General features: G+C 49.5%; 1 protein-coding gene across 1 annotated transcript in view; it reads right to left on the bottom strand.

Annotated features, from left to right (window-relative positions):
• Positions 1-13,031, bottom strand: part of LOC122385820 — a 52,161-nt gene that overhangs the window by 33,878 nt on the left and 5,252 nt on the right. Inside the window, exons 7-12 of the mRNA XM_043374396.1 lie at positions 12,807-12,912; positions 12,279-12,557; positions 11,202-11,403; positions 8,611-8,729; positions 8,226-8,325; positions 6,570-6,802 (exon numbers count right to left, since the gene is read on the bottom strand). Coding sequence (XP_043230331.1) covers positions 6,570-6,802; positions 8,226-8,325; positions 8,611-8,729; positions 11,202-11,403; positions 12,279-12,557; positions 12,807-12,912 — 1,039 coding nt within the window. The remainder of the gene's footprint in view (positions 1-6,569; positions 6,803-8,225; positions 8,326-8,610; positions 8,730-11,201; positions 11,404-12,278; positions 12,558-12,806; positions 12,913-13,031) is intronic.

Genomic DNA, 13,031 nt, shown 5'->3' on the forward strand with positions numbered 1-13,031 from the left:
ACTCCGCCGTCAAGTTCCTCAATACACCATTCAATTCATTGAGATCGCAGTGTACCGATCGAGGCAACTGGATTTTCACCCCGGCGGCAGTGCCTCACCACGGTTAAAGGTTAATAACGCCGACTTGACGTGCCGCCTCTTCAGCCATGATGATTGAGCGCATCCTAAGCCGACGGCCCAAATTACCGCGGCAAGCCTCTGATCTTCATTACTGCGGCGAATGTCACGCAGCCGGGCCCAGAGCTTCAGAAGCTCAAAGCCGGGACACGTCAGCGCTTAGCGATCACGCAACTACATACGTTCCAAATAATACGGGCAAAGGCGGGTATTGCATTCCTTTGAAGTTTATTTGCTATCTCATATTCTTAATAACTAATCGTCACTCAAGATTGTTTGAATAATTGTTTCTGTCTAAAAGTGTTGCTTTTAAGCTGCGCATCTTATTATCAAATAGTTACGGAGCGAGCGAAGCGAGCGGAGTCTTACGTAGAATAACGGAAATTTCTGAGTATGAGCGGCCGGCCGGCCGGCCGGCCGTGGTCACGATTCTGCGACGCTTATATCTCAGCAACCACTTGACCGATTTACATGTGGTAATTTTTGTAGGGTAGCTTCATTCCTTCTACCAAGTATTGGATGATTCTCGATGCATGTGGGTGACCCCTTATGCACGTGCCAGTTGCCACGTGCAAAACGAAGAGGTGTCACTTTTGTAATAGTTGCAATATCTCGGTAACTACTGGGCCGATTGCGCTGAAAGTTGGCATGTAGGTAGGCACCCACTAGGCAATGCATATCCATGTGCCAGAGTTGGGGTGCTGCCGCACGTGCGCACGTGCAGGAGTCGTTTCCAGATCTCGAGAACGGCTGGACCGATTGCGCTCAAATTTGGAACACGGTTAGGGACCAGTTAGTAGGGTGCCGTGCACAAGTCAGTTGGGACCCATTTTGCACGTGCGCACGTGCAGGGTGCCGCTTCCAGATCTCGAGAACGGCTGGGCCGATTGTGCTCAAATTTGGCATATCGCTAGAGATTGGTTAGTAGGGTGCCGTGCACAAGTCAGTTGGAGGTACCCCCTCGAAATTTTGCACGTGCAAGGCCCACCCTCTCGCTCGCTCCGTTAGTCGCCCCAAAAGGCGTTATACTGGTATGTAGATGCATACATACAAGCATGCGTACCTAAACGTACATGCCTGTCTACAACATATACCTATGCATAATATAGACATTACACACAAAGCACATGTCCTAGCAGATAACATAAGATCAGAATTATGTTTTTGGTGCTGACATACTGCATTGATGGCAAAGTTTTGGAGGTTCGAAGGCACTGATTAGGCGTCACCAAACGTAAATTTTGTTCTACATGTTTGCACTTCACGATTAAGTATAGTGTAACGCTTCGCTAATAACATGTCTGGCTACTTGGATTAGTTTCAAGGCAACTTTGCCAAGTTAAACTTCTTACACCAATGGTGATCGAGTCTTGGCAAGCTTGCACTCTCTGTAATGATCGGATGACCTTACACCTTTCGAACTCAAATTAGGACACATCACGCCGAAGTGGAAAACGATATTGGTAAAATCCCATTAGCAGTATTCTCGGAAAATGTTCTACCTAAGCTTCTCACGTGCAGCATGATACCAATGCCACCACTGTGTAAGTACAATGAATCTTACATCCTGGCTGCGCTAGACGTTCATGAATTAGCAAGTAAGCGCCGGGCAGTCGGATCAATACCTGCACTGCTGTGCAGACGACTGTTTCCAATTCCGTCGCCTCCCTGACGGAGACCGTTTCAGGGCAGACTCCGCCTCATTAGCCGTAAGCCATCTGTAATGCGCGCCCAGCCGACACGTCTGAACGTGACTGAGAAGTGAGAAGCCGTGACCCCCGCGACGGCACCGGTTGACCTCTGAACCCTGGTGTGGAGGTCACTCGAGTGGTCACAGCTAAAGGTCCCATCACCTAATGGCTGCTGCGTCCTGTTGGTGGTCCCAGGACTCTCGGAGCCGGATCTTCATCCAGCTGGATTCTGGATGAGGATCCATTTGAGAGACTTTCGTCAAAAGCGTGGCAAAGGAAGGGCGTAAACAAAGTCTCCACCAAAAAGTTAGGTAGTGGTCAGCTGTCAATGTGTGTTTGGATTTTCAGAAGCTCTGATTATTTCGTGACATTATTGTCAAATTAAAAAGCTTTATCATTTGCTAAATCTAGCGAAAGAATTATATGAAATAGCCCTATCAGAAGGTGTTCAATGATCATAATATGGAATCCAAGGAACCCAGCTTCTACTTTTCAATCCCGGCGCATCTCGGGAAGTCGCCAACTACACAATGCTGCAGAATAGTGGGAAATTCGACTTAAAGCTTTTACGACAAAACTGATAGCATTAATTTTTATCTTATTGAGGTTTATCTACCAGGGACATCTTCAGGCGAAATCACAGCATAGAATGCTTAGGCTGTGCTCGAAATGGATTCTTTGTCAAACTATTGAGCGTTGAAGAAATCGGAGAATCAGAATCAGAATCAGAATATATTTCATAACGAATCCATCGAATATGGTTTTTCATCGTCACACGTCAAAGGTTGAAAACATACGAGGTAAAATACATTCAGGCCAATACAATACACCGCGATACTTGATCAGGTCAGCCATACAGTTCTCTGAGTAGGTAGCGTCTCAGGGTTGATTTGAAGTGGCGAGTGTTTGTGTCGAATGGCAGCTGGTTGTACTGCTGGACAGCACCGTAGCTGAGACGCCTGCGACCCGACTCAGAGTGTATCCTCGGTAGCGTGCGCTGAGAGGAGCCTCTCGTCTGATACACGTGGTCTCTACTGGGGCCGATGCACATAGCGATGCATTCGGGACTACCGGTCGTGATGGCAGCATGGGTGAGACACAGTCGGTGATACATGACAAGGCCACGCGCGTCTAACCAGTTCAGGTCACGGAGAACGTCCGCTACATGGTCGTGTTTACGCCGGCCGCTAACCACTCTGGCACCAAAGTTTAGGAGCTTCTGTACTCTATGTAGCTGCGTTGCATTACATGTACCGTAAACCGAGATGCAGTATCTAATGATTGATGTCACAAGAGCCTGCACGATCGTCACGACAGCACTTTTCGGAACTACATGTTTGGCATGCATCATACCAAGAAGAATGCCCGTGCACTTTGATGTTACATGGTCCACATGCGACTGGAAGCTCAGATAATTGTCCATGATGACACCCAAGTTCTTCACTACTCTAGAGTCGGGTATGGTGGTTCCTAGGAAGTCTAGTGCCACTGGCGGTAAACCTCTCAGCATAGCGGGTGTACCGAGCACAAGTGCCTGGGTTTTGGACGCGTTTAGTTTCATTCCGTTTGAACAAAACCAGTCGTACACACTGACAAGGGCCTGCTCCATGCGGACAATTAAAGCAGGCAGCTCACTTTTCTTGCCGCTGACAAGCAACTGTGTGTCGTCCGCGTATTGTACCACTCGGACCCCGTCGGGCACAAACAAACTGAGCTCGTTCGTGAAGATGGTGTACAAGACACAGCTGAGCGAGCCGCCCTGGAAGACCCCGATGGAGTTGGGCTTAGCAGCGGAACACATGGGAGTGCCGTCACCACCGATCACTTGCACTTGCTGAGTGTGGCCGCGCAAATAGTCTCCGAACCACTCTGTGTCTACGCCATACAGCGCCAGCTTATCGAGTAGTCTGGCGTGCGGTACCACATCGAAGCACTTCGATAGGTCAAGTAGCACGAGCACAGATATCTCGCGACAGTCCATAGCGCAGAGGACGTGTTCGGTGATGACGCTGAGAGCGGTCTCCGTGCTGTGACCCTTCCGGTATCCGTGCTGGGCGCTGGAGAGCAGCTTGTTGGTCTCCAGATACTGAGTGAGCTGGAGCTGCACTACTCTCTCAGTAATCTTCATCACTCCCGGCAGAATCGAGATTGGGCGGGTGTTGGCTGGAGCTGAAGGTCCTTTCCCCTTCGGGATTGGCGTGACAAGCGCGTGTTTCCACGCCGCCGGCACCTGACAGGTCACCAGGCTCGCGTTGATCATGTCGAGCAGAATCTGTCCAGTACCCCAGAAGTATCTCCTGAACATGTCGACACTGATCCCGTCAAGTCCGGTTGCTCTAGACGGCTTCATGGACCACAGGACCAGACACAACGTGTCAAGATCGATGGGCTGTGGCCGGAACCCACTTGTCGTCACTCGTGGCAGGCGGACGGGCACCGGTGCAGCAGGTCTCGGGACGCTGGCGGCAGTGGCAGGGCCAATGCTGACATAATAGTCGTTGAGTGCATCAGGGGTAGCACTGGGCACGGCAGTTGCCTTCTTACTGCCAATGATAGGCCGCAGCACGCGCCAGACGCTGCCCGGCCCCGCCTTGTCCAGTTCGCGCTGATAGTGGGCAGTCTGGTCTCGCCGTATCGCTCCGCGGCACTGGCGGTTCAGCTCCTTGTAGCGGTCGCGCTGTCCGCCTGCCTGGAGCGCCTGTCTCCGCTCGGCTAGCAGCTGGCGGGTGTCAGCCGTCAGGGGCGGCGCGCCGGGTGGCGACAGCCGCACTCGGGTGACCGGGGCCACCCCGTCGAGCTGCGAGAGGAATATCGCGCGAAATTCCTCCCACTTGTCGGCAGGTAGCTCGCGCAAGAGCACAGGACTCCAGTCCGCTTCGGAGAGCTGCAGATTAAACTGCTCAGAGTCGACTTTCTGCAGGCATCTCCGCTGGACAGTCGGTCGGGACGGTCGCCCCGCTCCACCGCAGCGCAGCACCAGCCGTGTGAAGTCGTGCGGGGTGCCGTACTGGCAGCGGGTCACCCCAGCACGTGTCACCAGGTCGGGCCGGCTGGTTGCGATGACATCAAGTAGTGAGTTGGCTGGTCGGTAAGTCGGGTGCTCGGTGTTGGCGATCCGCAGGCCGTACGTGGTCAGCAGGCGAGTCAGCCGGTGGCCGGGCGAGTCAGCAGCAGGCTTCGGCAGGCAGCAGTTCAGGTCACCGGCTAACACCAGTGTAGCGCCGGGGTGACTCGCAACCATATGCTGCACCTGACCTTCTATGTCCTCTAGGTCTGACGTCACTTGTGCTGCTGAATTCCGCGGCACACGGTACACGCTGGCGAACAAAATACCACGGTGGTTTCCTACGAACACTTTGGCCCACAGTATCTCGATATTAGAGTTCGGCACTCCGGTCACTGGCGTAGGTAAAACCTCCACTCGGTGCGTTTCACGGACCAACAGAGCTACACCACCGCGGCCGCTGGCTAGACCGCGACCGTCCTGTCGGTCACTCCTATACAGCCGGTAGCCACTGACCGTCAGGAGACGGTTCGGAACGTTAGGGGACAGCCAGGTTTCACATAGGACAAGCACATCGGAGTTCGAGTTTGATCCGACGTTTTATAGTCAAAGGTGTTCTCTAAAACTTTCACGAAGACAACAAATGCCATATAATCCGAGGAGCAAAGAGCAGAAGCAAGGAGTTAAACTGCAAAAAAACAACGGATGTTTCTACAGCTGTTTCAGAAGTGCTGCCTTAGCAATCGCTGACCTGCTAAGCGTTTCAAGTAATCTACAAAAAATAGAAGATAAAAACACACAGAATAGAGAGTCAAAACACATAAAAGCGCAACTATTTTTGGATTTCTAGAATTACTATCTTCATTTTTACTCAACGATAAATAAGTTATTTGCTGTTAGTTAGTCATAGCCATTAATTTGGTGGTGCTTATAATTGTAACACAACTACCTAAAATTATTTTATGAAAAGCTTTCAATTGAAACTTTCTCTACCAAAACTATAAAATTAAAGCTCACGATCAATAACTGAACCTCTACTTTTCTTAACCACCTAGTCCTTGAATTCATCCGCGATATTTCCTGTTTCCCGCTCTTTCGAGCTCAGTTAAATGTCTCCTTTTCAGTTCTCACCTCCCACTCGAGTGTCGCTGTTTCAGTTCTCACCTCCCACTCGAGTGTCGCCGTTTCAGTTCTCACCTCCCACTCGAGTGTCACCGTTTCAGTTCTCACCTCCCACTCGAGTGTCGCCGTTTCAGTTCTCACCTCCTACTCGAGTGTCGCCGTTTCAGTTCTCACCTCCCACTCGAGTGTCGCCGTTTCAGTTCTCACCTCCCACTCGAGTGTCGCCGTTTCAGTTCTCACCTCCCACTCGAGTGTCGCCGTTTCAGTTCTCACCTCCCACTCGAGTGTCGCCGTTTCAGTTCTCACCTCCCACTCGAGTGTCGCCGTTTCAGTTCTCACCTCCCACTCGAGTGTCGCCGTTTCAGTTCTCACCTCCCACTCGAGTGTCGCCGTTTCAGTTCTCACCTCCCAATCGAGTGTCACCGTTTCAGTCTCACCTCCCACTCGAGTGTCGCCGTTTCAATTCTCACCTCCCACTCGAGTGTCACCGTTTCAGTTCTCACCTCCCACTCGAGTGTCACCGTTTCAGTTCTCACCTCCCACTCGAGTGTCGCCGTTTCAGTTCTCACCTCCCACTCGAGTGTCGCCGTTTCAGTTCTCACCTCCCACTCGAGTGTCGCCGTTTCAGTTCTCACCTCCCACTCGAGTGTCGGCTGAGACGGGTCGACAGAACGGTCCCTGGCCCACGGCCGTGGCGGCCGCCACAGTCACGTGGTACCGTCGCGCTGCCTGCAGGCCTGTCACCATGACGGTCACGTGGTCGATGTCTCTACCCTCCAGAGGCAGCTCGAACCAGCGGTCGACACACAGAGGGTCCGAAGTGCAGAGCGGAAACGTGCGAGGCTCGCATGTGACCGAGATGTTGTATCTGCAAAATGGAGCTTGGACGTGACATGGTTCTCCATATTGTACTGTGATTTCGATGCGACGCGACGGTGGGAACTCCGTGTTATTTAATTTTAACATTCAAAAATTGCCCTTTGCTATGTATTTCACACTTGGTGAAGGCATCGTTTTTATCTTTGTGCTCGTCGAATTGTGAGCACGGTTAGCACACAGAACACACACTCGCCAGCGAAAACAATTTGTTTTTACCTTTTGTTACGCCACAATGACGAGCACACTCAGCACTGCCTCAGGCGACCTTACACAAAGAAAGGCAAGTAAACTCACAAACAGGATTACATACAAACCGTCGGCACACAGAGGGCTTGTGCGTGAGTGTGTTTTTCCCGGCTGGGATTGCTAGTCGCGCCGGAGGCTGTATCGAAGAGCTGGCGAATCTTTCCCAACGGGCAAAAACTCCGCTCCTTGCCTCAGAGTGGTCACCATTTGTGGCAACTGGCATCATACCGGAAATGGACAGGCCGCCCTGGGCTTAAAATGAGTCCCTAGCGAGCTGCGCTGCGGATGTGAGCTGAGTGCTGGCAGTGATCCTGTGAGGTGCTAGTAGTTTGGTATGTAAGAGGAGAGGAGGAGTAGGTGTCAGGATGAGAGTTTGGCTAAGAGAAGCTGCCGCTGGCAATGATCGCTGGCTGCGCATTTCGTGCAGCGAATGAATGTTTGTAGAACTATAAGGCATACCTACACTATGCATTGTATAATTGGCAGAAACGGGAAAGTCAGCGACAGAATGGATTATGAAAACTGAATGCACCTTGTTAGAGTGTCACTCGTCGGAGCGTCTTTACGGTCTTGGAATGCCTGAGAAATTAAAAAAAGAAAAGAATTTTGAATAATTCAGAAACTTAGACATCCCCTCCCAAAAAAAAATCCTAGACTCCTTTAACCAGGCTAATGTACCTTTTATGGAAGACATCGCAAACAATGGTGAAAGTCATTCATTATTTGCTGCCTTCGTGCTCAGTGCAGGGCTCCGGTGTGAACCATCCATTATTACTCGTCTTTCACCCGATAACCAGGACGTGGTTGGCTGCGGGCTTTGTGAGCCACCCAATCAATATCGCTAAGTGTCCCGACCAGACACATCCACCAAATGTGACAACAAATGATTATCAGTCACAACATTGATTCTGATAATTACGAGCTGTGAATAGTTCCGCTACAGCATAACTATGTATGATGGCCGTCCACCCGCCGCGCTGTTGCTGCAGAATGAAAGACCAAAGTCGTTTTGACTATTCTTTTGAAGACTCATTTCGACTATTCTTTCGGTGCGATGATGAATTATCAACCCTGTATAAACAGCAGTACAAATTAGCACACAAAGCTCAGCCGTCGTAGTCTGCGGACAGGGACTGGTCTCGGTAATGACTCGGAAAACGACTCACCTGATAATGACTCCGTTGGGCTCCTGTGGCCGGTGCCATTCCAACGTTAGGCTGGTATGACCCGTGTCGGTGACATTCAAGCCGTGTGGCTTTCCAGGGGCTGCCAATGGAATGCGGTGTCCCATTTATTTCTGCACTTGGATAAAGTGTTACAAAGTGCACTATCATGATCGCACTGAACGCAATTGAATTAGCATACTTCTTTACTAAAAATTAACCATCACGAAGACTAAATTAGATGCAAGAAGTCATGTATTTTTATGTCTCGATATCCCCCATATTGAAATAAATGGAGGTCCCTCTGTCACATAACAAGCAAAAAATGCAGCCATGAAAGGTGCATATGTCCCAGAGCACCGTGAGCAATGCTTCACAAGAATCTCACCTGTCTCGTTCGTTGTTAGGTTGACAAAGCGGATGTCTCCACAGGGTGGCTTTATTAGGGCTGTGTCTGCAGGTGCCGTGTCCATCAGACTGGCCAGAGCACACACTCCACACCGGTAGCTGCGCAGAGTCATCGGGAAAGGCGGGTTTGGTTTTGATGAAAAGAACAATAGGTATTTAAATGTTTGTCTAACTTTTTTGTTACAAATAATGCTTTAAATCATGCTCTTTTCATGGAAACTACCAATAATCAACGTATATTCGTAGCTTCAACCTTCTCAAACAATAGCAACAGCTGTCTTCATTCAGATCCCACGCTTGTTCCAGCGAATTAGCTTTCCAGCCTTGCGGTACAGCATGCATTCAGGCGCTCGTCACTAGTGCCATCTAGAGACAACTTTATAAAGTACACTGCCTCTCGTACGGTCTAATGCTCCAAAGAGAATTGTTGCTGCGTAATGTGAGACTTAATCACCATGCCATGTCGACATAACGAATATAAATCATGTAAGTACATGACCGGAATATCATTTTGCGTTGCAGATCTGAGGACAGGGTGTAAATGAATAATTTACAAAAATGCACAGCACATAGTAACTATTTAGGGAAGCCTAGGTGACTGAAAATGCCTGTAAATGTAAAGACATATTGAACAACTTTTCACTGTTCCTCACTATTTCTCTTTTTCTTGCTCTGTTAAGTGAGGGTAATTGATTAACCCGCGCATGACTATTCTCTCATCAATTTTACACATGGTGCGCAGGTTTGAACCTCCTATCTCTTAAGGTCAGGTCACCAGGTCACTTTGAATGACCCAACCTCAAGTCACTTTTTTGCAACTTTGTCACCGTGCCAGAGCTACAGTAGGTGTCGGAGGCCTTTGAAAGTCACAGGATGTTATAAGGTCAATATACAATTTGTATATCTCGGAATTTTGATATCAGTGACCTAAGGTCAGGTCAATTTCTCGACCTCCCCATTATAAGTCAATGGGGGAATAATCGACTCCTTGTTTTTTTTAACTAAAACGGGTCGGAATGGCCCCACACACAGAAAAATATTGACACCGTTAGCGGTGTAATTGCACAGTACATATCTGAGCACTTGAGGAAAGTTAATTTAGTCCCTTCCCCGCTTAAATTACACGCGCTTCCAAATGAACACCAGGAAGAAGGTAATAGAACACTGTTAGGAGGGTTGGGTGTTTTACTACATGAAGCAAAACACCCAACCCTCCTAACAGTGTTCTATTACCTTCTTCCTGGTGTTCATTTGGAGGCGCGAGTAATTTAAGCGGGGAAGGGACTAAATTAACTTTCCTCAAGTGCTCAGATATGTACTGTGCAATTACACCGCTAACGGTGTTAATATTTTTCTGTGTGCATAAACCATACATGACCTCATACACGATCAACCTTCACTACCTTGAGGTCTGTTTTGCTGTTGGGCAGCTGCAAGGTCACGTGACGTCATCAAATGTCACCAGCGGTTTTTTGACAATAACTCCGTACAGGAACAAGATACAGCCGCGCGGATGGTCTCATTGTGTTCAGCTCGTCAAGGCGCATCGAATGATATACATGATAATCTCGAGGTCACGTGACCTGAGGTCAACCTTTAACCTTGACCATTCGAGGTCAACATATATATCATTCGATGCGGATTGACGAGAGGATCACGATGCTGCCCTTAGTTTGTTCCTATATTGACTAGTTCCAAAGTTATTCGAGAAAAACTCTCTCCATACCTAGCGCCGCCATTTTGACTTTTTTGACCACTGTGACGTCATCTTTGACCTGACCTGAAAATGACCTTAGTAAAAATTGTAGACCTTGTCCGTGCGTATCCCTTGCCGTTTACCGCTTGTCGCTATCTTGCTTCGTTCTCGAGATCTCAGGGGGGCGGTCATCCGCCCCCCCCCCCCCCGTCGGTACGAAGTTGGCGCATGTCGGTGCGCGGGTTAAGACAATATAAGAATGTAGTGATCAAGGTTCATTTAGCCAAAATCCTGAAAGTTCAAATAATGTCCAGTTTCCACAAAATGAAAATGGACAGTCTGAGATTAATTAGATGCTAGCAGGGTCCGAAGTTAATAAGATGGTAGCAGGACGTGCATCGGCTAAACTTGGATGAAACGCCCGCGCTCATGCTTAGCGGTTTCATTGCAACCCACTTTGCGTATCAAAGTGCAGCGCTTTTAGTAAACGTAATTACCTGCCTTATCACTGTGAGACCCGTGCCATGCTATTAACTCATTACCCCCTGCCTTATCTGAAAAGATAGCATTATCTTTATCAGATTAGCCTGCACTACCCCGAACACCAATTGGCACTTAGCGAAATTTACTGGAGTAGAAGCCATGACCCCCGGCTGGGATTAGCCCAGTCTCCCCTCCCATCCCCAACAGCCAGGTGGCTGTGCGGTCTGTGCACTGTGCCGAACCCCTGCAGTGTGCTGTGCAGTATGTGCACTGTGCCGAACCCCTGTAGTGTGTTGTGCAGTCTGTGCACTGTGTCAATCCCCGTCAGTGTGCTGTACAGTCTGTGCACTGTGCCGATCCCCTGTAGTGTGCTGTGCAGTCTGTGCACTTACCCGACCCCCGGCAGCAGTCCAGTGACGTTCAGGGCTCTGTCAGGCGACGTCACAGACACAGCCGGCACGCTCGCGGTCGCCCGCGCCTGACAGGTGACCCGATACTTGGCCTGGACGCACGGACTGGACTCTCCGGCCGCGTGACTCCACTCCAGGATGACCCAGGTGGGGGCCGTGTCTAGGACGTGAACGGCGTCCGGGGCTGTGTGGACAGTAACAGGACACAGTATCAGTACGGTGTTTACCTTCCATTAGCCGTGCCCAATGCCCAGACGGCCCAAGACGGATGCAAAGGATGACGCTGGCGGCTCAGCGGGTAGGCATGGTGGGATTATACACTTGGTAACTCATGGGAAGGGCTTATGTGTGCAAGGAAATGCCACCTTGAATAATCGTATGCATTAGCAAGCATGGAGGTCCAATGCTTTACTGAAATGACGTAACAACCAAGCATATACGCTTACGGTTAACAACCCAGCGTGGGCAAAGTGGGCACTGGGTAGTTAGCTACGCTCCCTTGCGAGCGATAACTGATATTGATTGGTACTATTTGCGGCACATGGCGTCGCACGCAAACTGGGTAAACACCCACTGATACAGGGCCAGTGCTCATCTCTTCAATCGGGCATTGATCCGAGCTCGTGTCCTGATAACGATCAGACCTTCGCGACAAAAGGCAGTACAGCATAACGGCCCGGAGACGGAGCTCCAAGATAGCTGCCGCGCAACAGCAGCAACAGCATGTTGCTAGTATTCGTGAAGCACCGGTCTAGATTGTGTCTCTAGAGAATATCCAATGGTAGCAGCACTCAGAGCTCACCAAATTTGACAATAGACCGAAGCACCCTAGGGCGTCCACTTGTTTCTACTAAGTGCAAGTTGATCAAGTTGTGTAGCTCGAAATTAAACCTAGAATTGTTTACAGGCTGCATCAGCGAAGAGATTGCTGGCTGAAATTGAGTTTCGCTGTGGGAGAGAGAGAGAGCAGGAGAGAGAGAGAGAGAGAGAGAGAGAGAGAGAGAGAGAGAGAGAGAGAGAGAGAGAAGAAGAAAAAGAAGAAGGAGAATCATATCTCACCTGTGGGGCCAGTAACGCCGTGAAGAGACCCACGACCATTGCTAGTGCGTCCCAGCAGAGTCGCCCTCACTGATGCGTCAAAATGCTGGCAGTAACTATCCAGGTCGGCCTTGAGCTCGCTGACCCCGGGCTTCAGGGTGACCTTTCCGTGACCTCTGATGGTGATCACGTGATAGGGCTGACAGGGGCCGAGCTCGTTGGCGTTCTTTCTCTCCCAGGTCAGTGTCACCACCGAGCCGCTGACCTCAGAAATGAAGAAGGAGTCGGGTGGAGAGGGATCTGAAAGAAGACGTTTCGGAGTTTGCTGTGATTTCTATAAGAAGCTGTATGTTTTACGACTTTCATATTAAAATGAAAGCAATTGCTCCTTCATGAATAACATTTGCTTTTATTTCCTTTGTTTTTTTCATGCTGTTTTCTGTTTTGGTCTTTTTAATTCATTTCTTACAGATCTAATAACATATGCTCCTTTCTGGCCGCTTTTCTCAGCAGTGACATCTAATTAACGTCTTGTAAAAAAAGCATTACCTTCCGGAGCCGGCGTCTGCCATTGGACGACATCGGGAGCAGCGTCTTCTCCTTTCAGTATCGCACCCACTTGGATATACACCAGCGAGCACGGCGGTAAACTCAGCTGAAAACCAGATCACATGATTAAAGCGCGGCTAGTCTGTAAGTGTCTTAAATATGATGCATTTTAATTATTATTATTATTATTATTATTGTTTATTCAGCATCGTCATGCGACAAAAA

The sequence above is a fragment of the Amphibalanus amphitrite genome, unplaced genomic scaffold (genome assembly GCF_019059575.1).
Source record: "Amphibalanus amphitrite isolate SeventyFive unplaced genomic scaffold, NRLGWU_Aamphi_draft 000232F_arrow, whole genome shotgun sequence".
Classification (NCBI taxonomy): Eukaryota; Metazoa; Arthropoda; class Thecostraca; order Balanomorpha; family Balanidae; genus Amphibalanus; species Amphibalanus amphitrite.